Raw genomic sequence first — 10876 nt, 5'->3', positions numbered from 1 at the left:
TTCAATTCTATAATTTCTTATAATAAGAACATATATGGATACAGAATTTGGGAGTTTGAACTTTTAATAAGCCTTCTGCAGTTTTTCCACTCTGGATGTTACTGTTATTTAAAAAAAAAAAGTTTCTCCCAGCATAGTGTCAAAAAATTTGCTGATCTAAAGGTAAGTATAAACTTTCCTTACGCCTATTTTCTCAGATCCCTGGGTCTGTTGATGTCTAAGGCCATCATTTGGCAGAAAATTTATCTTTCTCTAAATGTGAACTCCTAAAACCAGAACCTTTTCTTAGTGGTTTTTGGGCTTGTTTATTCAGATTCAACTTTTAGTCCATAGGTAGGCTTCCCATCTTGCTCTTTCAGTACCCTCTTTTTCATTATTTTGTTCCCCAGAAAATGGATTGTTTTTTAAATAGGAACAAAATACCCTTCATTAACCATAAATATTTTGCTTACTTTTAAATGAGATATTTATTCTTAGGGACCAGTTTTTTTTTATTTGTGTTTTGCCCTACTATTTCCTTTTATACTATATATAGGTCCAGTACATATGTGTATGTGAACACACATACACACACACCCATACACATATTTACACACTGACAAACAGAAAAATGTATGTCTAAAAACTGGGGTCAGAATTACCATATAATTAAATTGGTTTGCTTTATTATTTTCCTATTCTCAAGTCCTTTACATTCTAGTTTTAAAAAGCTGGTAGAATGTATTCCAATTTGCAATCTAGAGAGTCTATCTACTTAGCACTAGTATCAGGCAGAATCCTTTTTAGTCATACTTATCAAGCTACTTTGGAAACTGCCTCAAACCCAAAAGACTTGATATGCTTTTTGAGTTGGATACTGAAATGGACCAACCAAAGCAATGTTTTGATTTGTTATTAATTGTATTTTTGAAACCATTTAAAACAAACATTTTCAAGAAGAGTTTGTATGTCAGAAGTCCCTTAAGTTTCAAAGTCTTGATCCTTTCTTACTACGTATAATCAGAGTAAGAGCACAAAGACTGTTTTATTATTGCCTTTGTACATATGTATAACTTGTTTGAATAATCATTGTACATCTCCATTAATGTTGTTCTCTGCTTTGTATATTTATTAAAAGAGTTGAGTCAGGTGTTGTTTCCTAGTGCTTGTCATCTTTAAAACTGACCAGAAAAAAGAAATGACAAGAGACAGACAGACACACACACGTGTGCACATGCATGCATTCTAGTCAGATTTTATATTTATGAAATAAAATTTTAATTTTAATTCACTCTCTTTTTCTTTTGTTTTTCAACAATAAAAAAAATAGTAAAATTTACCTTACAGCTTCTTTCCCTGAAGGCCCAGGGTTTCAAAGGAATTTGGACTAAGAATAATATAATTCATTTCTAGTTGTATTGCATTTTTACATTAATTTTTTTTTACATTTTTTGTATTGCATTTTTAAGCTGGACTTATGATCAGAATAGGAGATTTTTTTTTAGTAAAAAGATTTAATTTCTAAGCTTTTGTAGAGAAGGCAATGTAAGATTCATAGTTTCAGTGTGGAAATTCTGCCCTGAAATTATTGTGCTTGTTTTATATTTCCTTTCTATTCATTTGAGTTAAAATTTTATTTTTAAAGCACTGTATTTTGAAATTTTATGGCATATTAACTTTTTTATGAAAAACAGATATTAAATGTAAATATATGTTTTTCATAAGAAAAGTTAACAATATGCCATAAAATTCGAGTCAGATTTTGCCAAAGTAAAACTCTTCTATGCTTGATAATGTTTAACTTATATACAGGGAATTATGAAGCTAATAAATGATACTGTCGTGTTATATTACTAATTGGTTGCCTATCTTATCACAGAATTATACACTCGTGAAAAATCAGTTTATAACCTGACGCACAAGTAGAGATTCTATAGGTTAAAGCCAAGGTTGTTTTATGCCAATGTACTAACTTTTTAAGTAATGTGAAGAGAATAATCATAGGGTCATGTGTTGGGAATAGAGTAGATGATATTGAAGAATAAGCCTCACCAAGAAAATGTTACTAAAAAATAAATGGCTAGAGCATTGATGTAACCCTTTATAGTGTAGGGCAATTTGTAAAATCTGTCCTATGAAGTAATATTTTAAAAGTAATGTTTTCAAAGGTTTTTCTTTGTAATTTCTTTTCACGACTTTATATATACTTTTTTTCACACATTAGGATTTTGTCACTAGATGACTTTAGGTTGGTAACAATGTAACAAAGCAATTACCATCAAATACTGAGAATTTTGAAAATTGAGCTAAAATACACACGAATGATACAGATTATACTTCAGAAGAGTGCACTTAAATATATTAAACAAAAATATACAGTAAATTAACAAACACAATTTTCTAATTGACACTTTTGATAATAACACTTGTTTTGCACTTGGAACCATAAAGAAAATGTCTAGGAATATCTAGTTGTTGTTCAGGACCCACCATGAAGCTGAAAAGAAAAAAATATATAGTTTTTAAAATAATGAAAATAACTTTCACAGCAAAGAAAGTTCAAGTGGTAAAGGGAACATTCCCCCTACCTTTAGTCTGCCTAACTACTTATCTTCCTAGTCACCACTTCCAGACTCCTTCAGTCAAGATTGAATTCCCCATATGTGATCGACATTAGTATCACATCTTTTGGCACTTTGGTGCAGTCCAAAACTTTTTGTTGCATTCAAATAGGGCTTGTCTTTGCAATGAGATTATAAATGCCCTGATGATAAAGATCATATTGCTATTTTAATCTACCCAATACTGACAGAATTAGGAAAGATACGTAAGAGATGTAATTTCAGAAAATCGAGTTTAAGCAAGTGGAAGTGTTATAAGTAATATTTTTAGTATATTTTTTATTTTAACATTGGAAATGTTTTCCCCAATGAATATAAATATTCCAAAGACAAACCCAAAGCAAAGAAGTAGGGTTGGTGGAATGATATGAGAAACACAAATAGAAAGGAATGAATGTGCTTTTGAAGCTATGTAAGTAATTTGCTGGCAATGGGATTTTGCTTTCTTATGTATCCTCTTGTCTCATAACTACAGACCTTTTTCTTATGCCAAGGAATATTCTGCCCCACAGACTGAGTTTTCAAGCCCCCCCACTTTTTTTCTGAGTGGTTTGTGATAGCTAATGTACCTGTACTGCTGTATTCCCGTTTGCTTCATTTGACAGCATTTTGCATTTGAGTGTTCATATACATATATTTTCATTTACATTTTTATATCTGGATGCAGTCTGGTTTAGTTGCCTTATTTCTTGAGATGTATCTTAGCTTTTTAATTAGTTTACTAGTTTACCTATCTTATTAAAAGTCATAATTCTGAATTAAAAATAAAATCTCCTGTGTTTTTAAATGTATATTTTTTTTCTTTTGGATTTTAATTTTGAGTCTAAATATGTGGAGGGTAATATATATTTTGTTTTTATTAACCTTAAAAACCATACATCACATAAAATGCACAAAACTGGTTATTAAAAATAGTATTAAAAATCAAGGCAATTGAAACCCATAACTAATGTTTATGTGCGAATTCTAGATTTTTGTTCGTGTCCTGCTGTTGTAACCATAAAACTTTAATTTAGTTGGGCACGGGGATGCCCTCCTATAATCCCAGTGGCTCAGGAGGCTGAGGCAGGAGGATTGCAAATTCAAAGCTAGCCTCAGCAAAAGCTGAGGTGAGACCCTGATGACTTTAGAGAAATAAAATACAAAATAGGGCTGGGGATGTGGGTCAGTGGTCAAGTGCCCCTGAGTTCAATCCTTGGTGTACCCCCCCAAAACAAAACAAAACAAAAATCTTTAATTTGAAAATAGAGTGGACTGCCCCATTAAATGTTAGACTTGTTGAGTTAGATTTAAAAATTGTGTTAGAAAAGCCTGACTTATTTTTGATCTATATCAAATTCCAGTTATCATTGTTGAAATTGACAGGATATGAAAATAAATGCAAATACAGCAGCAATTAAAAGGCATCAAATTTTACTGAATTTTGTTCAGAGAACAAGAATTGATCCAGTTTTATTTGTGCTCAATTTTTCTAAGTTAGGAAATTGAAAGAGGATGGAATTTATGAACCACTGACTAATAATACACAGAAAGTTAATCCAAGGTAATGATGAAGTGATTGAAGTTGGGCCAGAAAAATTCAGATTACTCTGCATTTCCAATAATTGCAAATAGCATCCCTCTCAACTGTTAACTCAATAGCCTCCCTTCCTATACTCTTTTTCTACTTGATTTGTGTTCAGGTGTTTTCTGATCTAGAAGGACTTAGGACACAATTAAGAACAATCTTTGTCCCTTCTGTTTTGCTGAACCAGTGGTTTCAGAATTGAGAGAGCTGAAAAATGAATATAATGGCAGATACAAAAATGACAAATGTAGAACTTTTGGGAATTTTTTTTTTTTTGCCAAAAAACAGTGCATTTATGATTATGTCAAAGTCCATATTCATTCCTTCACTTAGGAAGCATCTTTGTTTTTGTGCTATACACAGTACTAATACTGTATTAGAATAGGTGATATGAAGATAAATAAGATATAGATCTAGTTTTCCTGCATTCTTTTACAAAGGCTGCAGCAGTCATGTTTACAGATTTAATTTGTGTTCTAGGCCTTTGAAAATCCCCACTTACAACAGACTGTTCAAGCTGGAATAAGCTAAAGCTTTCTTTGATAAATTAAAGGCAGTCACTGAAATCTGTTCCTTAATAATTTGCAGCTTTGCCCACCTGCAACCTTTCTTCAAGTTGTGGTGCCCTTTAATAGAAACTGCATGAGTCAAAGTGTCCATTCAGCCATGTCAGACATTTTAACCATATTTATAACTTTCTTATTGGAGGATTAAATCTCAGCTCTAAAGTGAGGGAAAATTCTACAAATCTACCATTTTCTAGCCAGACAGACCCATGCTTAAGAACCAGAGTAAATGCACTCCTAGCTCAGGCTCAAACTGTAAGAGCCAATGTGCAGCCACTCACACCTGATCTCCTCGTATCCTCACCCAGCTCTAATTCCAGATTACACTTTCCTCACTGTTATTTGTTCCCCAATTCATCAAAATCTACTGTCATTTAAAATTCTTGCCACTCTATTAAAATTACTCTTGTAAACCATAATTTTGTCAAATTCCATCTTCAGCCCTGTTTTCTCAATCACTCTACATGCTCCCAAGGAGCACGTAAACTTGCATTTCACTCTTCTATTAACAGCTTTTTTTCTTTCTTTTTTTTTTTTTTTTTTGGTACTGGGGATTGAACCCAGGGGCACTCAACCTCTAAGCCACATCCCCAGCCAACCCCCGCTTTAAAAAAAAAATTCTATTAGGAGACAGGGTCTCACTGAGTTGCTTAGGGCCTTGCTAAATTGCTAAGGCTGGCTTTGAACTCGAGATCCTCCTCCTCATCTCCCGAGCAGATGGGATTACAGGTGTGCACCACCGCACCCAGCCTATTGACATCTATTATTACTCCATCTATTCTCTTCCTTTGATTGGTGCTCCTCAGTCTTCTGAATTAAGGAAGTTTTTCTTTCTCTACCAGCCTTTTACAGAAAGGCATTTTCCCAGATTTCTCTTAGATATTTTGTTTTTAGTCACACACCTTCTCACCACAACTGGAATAAGCTAAAGCTAAGGCTTCAACCTTCAGTCTTGTGGTTAACTTGTGAAAAACTATCTGCAGGTGAAGTCCCAAACTTTTCAATAGCACATAGTTTGGGTGCTCTTCTTTCCTGGGACAGATCGTTGCCCTGATTAATTTTTTTTTTTTTGCCCCATGATGTCCGTCTGTCTTTGTTCCCATCAGATAATTATGACTATTGTCTGTCTCAGAAATTTTCAATGGCTCTAATTACTGTTCAGATACGTCATAACATATTCTCAGCCTAAAATTCAGACTCTGTCTTCCTTACAAACTGTTAGATAGGTAGTAATCACTCTCTAAGTTCACAAAGCACATTATTACCTCTAAAGGTAACTTCTCTTTTATGACCCGAACCAGGTTTTGTCCTGCAAACAATTCTCTTTGCAGATATTCCTGTCAGACTGGACAGAGCACTTTATAGGTACCCTCTCTAGCTCCCAGCACAGTGCTCATTCAGAATTAGAGCTCAATCATGCTAGTAAATAGACTAGGCACCCCAGTAATCCCAGTACTAAAGTGCATATCAAATTTGTGTATATTTGATAATTGTGAATGGATGGGTGAGATTAACAAATGAATTTTTTGTTCTTAAGTAAAATTTGACCAGACTTCTTAGACAATTTTATTTCAAACCTTCCCTCTTTCTCTCTTTCCTCCAGTTCTCCTTTCCCCCAACTACAAAAATTATTTTAAGTTATTCTATTATAATAAAAATATTTCTAATCTCTAGCCTATGGGTCACTTATTTTTAATTGTATTTAAAATTATAATAATAATTATAGTATGGTAAAGCATTTGAATAATTTTTAAATGTCATGATTTGACTTGTATTTCAAGATGAACAGTTAACCAGCAAACCACTAATAATAGGTTTAATATAGCCAGCAATACAAATAGGGCCAACTAAGAACTAAAGGCAAGCAACAAATACCTCTTCTTCCCTCTCCCGATCCCCAATTATAACATATATAAAGAAACAATAAAGAGAACACCATTGATAAAGTGTAAATGGGAAAGAACATACTATTTTTGAAAAACATAAGACAATACATAAGGATACAAGAATTTTGAATCCAGTATAATTACCAGGAACTAGCATAGTAGATGTGAGTTCCGGAGTTTCCAAGAAATCCACGTTACTTCTTTGGAATGTCTTGCTATAATTCGTCTGAAGGTGGCTGTATAAATGATTACAGGTTAAAGCTCTGCATTTTTATTTACAACTTTCCTAAAATAGAGTACAGCAGAGATCAAATTCAATCAAGATGGTAAGCTTTTGATTGATGTGGATAAGGAAGTAACCTGGATAGAGACTTTTTAAAATATTTTTTTTAGGCTTAGCAAAGACTCAAGAGTAATTTAATAATTGTCATCAGAAATCAGGAAGATAAAACAATAGGAAGTGTGATTTCTGCAAAAATTTTTAACATAAGAAAGTATTTTGGCCATAACTGGTGTTTAAAAAATAGTATAACTAAGAAAAGGGGGTGATAATTTTCCATCCACTGAGAATAAAATGAAATGAAAACCATCTATTGCATAGTGTAGGCCTGGAAGCATGGAATTGAATAGATGGCTCTTAAGACTTTCTTCTATATCGAAACACTAAAATACTATTGGTATAGTTTTGCTTTCATTATAGCATGAGTTTTTTTTTTTTTTGTTGTTGTTGTTGTTTTGTCTGCAGTGCTAGGGATGGAGCCCAGGACTTGCTAGGCAAATGATCTGCCACTGAGATTTAACTCCAGTCCTTCAAAATGCCTTCTTTTGAATCCACAAAAATAAAATTTCAAGGTGAAATATGTATCAACTAAATTTCCAGGTGTTAATTAATCCCACTACTATATTTAATACCTTTACAACATGGGTTTATTGGAGAGCTATATCTTCTATACCATTTAAAACCATCTGGAACTGTTTATATCAGAATAGCAAAAATTTCTTTTATTCCATTTTTTCAAATTATACATTTATTATTTATTGGTAATCATTTTAATTAAAAATTAATTTGTGTTTCATCTTTGCCAAACAGTGCCTTGACTTTTCCCCTTTATTTGTGGTATTTAAAGACATTTAGGAAAATTATAACGGTCTTAGCCATTAAATGTAGTTTTATTATAAAGTAATAACCAAAGAAATTATGAAGTTCCAATGTCAGCATCACCCCCACTTTCCTTAGACACCCTGCCCCTATCAAATTATTCTTGTCTGAAAGCATCAGTAAGATGGTAAGACTCAAAGTGTGGGGGTCAATACCAGAAGTATCTGTGCTTAGAGGGAAGTGTTTTCCAATCCACCAAATAAACTCCCATAGTGTGGGATTTAGGGTAAAGGTCAAGACTTTTTAAAATGAGAAAAACAGAATGGAGCCTTTCTTACAAGTCTCAAAATTTCACCATGTTTATAGCCACCTCCCTGGCTTCATGAAACAAATTAGCCTTGCTTAGAACTTACCTATTCCACACACTACTGTTCTCCCAGAACTCATAAATCATATAGCGGGGTTCATTTGAAAGCTTTTGTATAGAAATACTGAAAAGGAAAAGAAAAGGCATAATTAGCTGCTGGAATCAAACTAATTTTTCTAATCATCTCTAGATGTGTTATGAAACAATCTTGTCCATTTGTATAGGTGCCTGCAGAAAATTGAACAGTCTGCTTCTGGCAATAATTGCTTTTTCAAGTTGAGGAAGATAAATTTGTTCCTTCCAGATCTTTGATGATCTTGAAGGTGGGTCAAAGTCTATAATGAAGAAAGGAGGCTAACTAAAAAGACAGGACTGTGGATTTAATCTTGTAGCAAGGAGGAGCCACTGAAGGAATTAGAGGGGAAAATGCCACAGTTTCAGTTGTGTTTTAAAAGATCCTGCTGATGGCATTGTGGGGTATGAATGAAGAAGTCATGCAGGTAGTGAGATAGCTTAGGTGAGAGGTGATACAGACTAAAATCGGTGTTAAAGGAATAAAGAAGGGACACATTCATGGGGTAGAGAGAGAAGATGGGAGGGGAGGGGGGATAGTAGAGGATAGGAAAGGTAGCAGAATACAACAGTTACTAATATGGCATTATGTAAAAATGTGGATATGTAACCGATGTGATTCTGCAATCTGTATTTGGGGTAAAAATGGGAGTTCATAACCCACTTGAATCTAATGTATGAAATATGATATGTCAAGAGCTTTGTAATGTTTTGAACAACCAATAAAAAAATTTAAAAAAAAAGAAGGGACACATAAACTGATGAGTGGGAGATAAGATGTATTTAAAATCTTACAGTACAGCTTTTTTAGCCTACTGTTTCATAATATATTCCAGAAGTATCTGTGAAAAGCAAAATGAGGGGTTTGGAAAACAAGGGTTTTCAATTTACCAGTAAAACAGTTAATGTAGATTTAGGATTTACCCAAATATGACCAGCAGGTGGCAGTAAACACACACAGGAATTTTATCATTTTTCCCCCCTTTAGTTTGCCTGTACTCAGTTTTTTGGTAGTTGTTTATCAATTTGGTTCATTAAGGTATAATATAGTCAATATTGTTACTAGTGCGACTTTAGATTTTTCTTGTCAAAGCTTTACTAGAGGGTCATGTGTATTGAATTAAAAATGAAATTTGTGATTTTTCTCATCCCAAGAATTCATGAATGAGCTCTTTACCGGGAGGATTTCTTAAAATTTCTGCAAATTAATGTACACATATGCTTTTGTCTATTTGCTTTATTTTTTTTATTGGTTGTTCACAACATTACAAGCTCTTGACATATTATATTTCATACATTAGATTGAAGTGGGTTATGAACCCCCAATTTTACCCCAAATGCAGATTGCAGAATCACGTCAGTTACACATCCACAATTTTACATAATGCCCTAATAGTAATTGTTGTATTCTGCTACCTTTCCTATCCCCTACTATCCCCCCTCCCCTCCCTCCCCTCCCAACTTCTCTCTCTACCCCATCTACTGTAATTCATTTCTCTCTTTGTTTATTTTCCCATTCCCCTCACAACCTCTTATATGTAATTTTGTTTAGCAATGAGGGTCTCCCTTCATTTCCATGCAATTTCCCTTTTCTCTCCCTTTCCCTCCCATCTCAAGTCTCTGTTTAATGTTAATCTTTTCTTCCTACTCTTCCTCCCTGCTCTGTTCATAGTTGCTCTCATTATATCAAAGATGACATTTGGTATTTGTTTTTTAGGGTTTGGCTAGCTTCACTAAGCATAATCTGCTCTAGTGCCATCCATTTCCCTGAAAATTCTATGATTTTGTCATTTTTTATTGTTGCATAGTACTCCATTGTGTATAGATGCCACATTTTTTTTTATCCATTCATCTATTGAAGGGCATCTGGGTTGGTTCCACAGTCTAGCTATTGTGAATTGTGCTGCTATGAACATCGATGTGGCAGTGTCCCTGTAGCATGCTCTTTTAAGGTCTTCAGGGAATAGTCCGAGAAGGGCAATAGCAGGGTCAAATGGTGGTTCCATTCCCAGCTTTCCCAGGAATCTCCATACTGCTTTCCAAATTGGCCGCACCAATTTGCAGTCCCACCAGCAATGTACAAGTGTACCCTTTTCTCCACATCCTCGCCAGCACTTGTTGTTGTTTGACTTCATAGTGGCTGCCAATCTTACTGGAGTGAGATGGTATCTTAGGGTGGTTTTGATTTGCATTTCTCTGACTGCTAGAGATGGAGAGCATTTTTTCATGTACTTGTTGATTGATTGTATATCCTCCTCTGAGAAGTGTCTGTTCAGGTCCTTGGCCCATTTGTTGATTGGGTTATTTGTTATCTTATTGTCTAATTTTTTGAGTTCTTTGTATACTCTGGATATTAGGGCTCTATCTGAAGTGTGAGGCGTAAAAAATTTGTTCCCAGGATGTAGGCTCCCTATTTACCTCTCTTATTGTTTCTTTTGCTGAGAAAAAACTTTTAAGTTTAATTAAGTCCCATTTGTTGATTCTAGTTGTTAACTCTTGTGCTATGGGTGTCCAATTAAGGAATTTGGAGCCTGACCCCACAATCTGTAGATCGGAGCCAACTTTATCTTCTATCAGGCGCAGAGTTTCTGATTTGATATCAAGCTCCTTGATCCATTTTGAGTTAACTTTTGTGCATGGCGAGAGAAAGGGATTCAGTTTCATTTTGTTGCATATGGATTTCCAGTTTTCCCAACACCATTTGTTGAAGATGCTATCC

The 10876-nt window shown here is 34.2% G+C and overlaps 1 protein-coding gene across 1 annotated transcript in view; it reads right to left on the bottom strand.

Annotated features, from left to right (window-relative positions):
* Positions 1–1284: 1284 nt before the first annotated feature.
* The window catches only part of NECAB1 (N-terminal EF-hand calcium binding protein 1), a 156496-nt gene continuing 146904 nt past the window's right edge, over positions 1285–10876 (bottom strand). The window contains exons 11-13 of the mRNA XM_081266243.1: positions 8132–8209; positions 6764–6855; positions 1285–2476 (exon numbers count right to left, since the gene is read on the bottom strand). Of these exons, the coding sequence (XP_081122369.1) occupies positions 2448–2476; positions 6764–6855; positions 8132–8209 (199 nt within the window). The 3' untranslated portion in view covers positions 1285–2447. The remainder of the gene's footprint in view (positions 2477–6763; positions 6856–8131; positions 8210–10876) is intronic.

This window comes from Spermophilus citellus (genome assembly GCF_964194105.1).
Source record: "Spermophilus citellus genome assembly, chromosome: 14".
NCBI lineage: Eukaryota > Metazoa > Chordata > Mammalia > Rodentia > Sciuridae > Spermophilus > Spermophilus citellus.
This window is presented reverse-complemented; position numbering and strand designations above follow the sequence as displayed.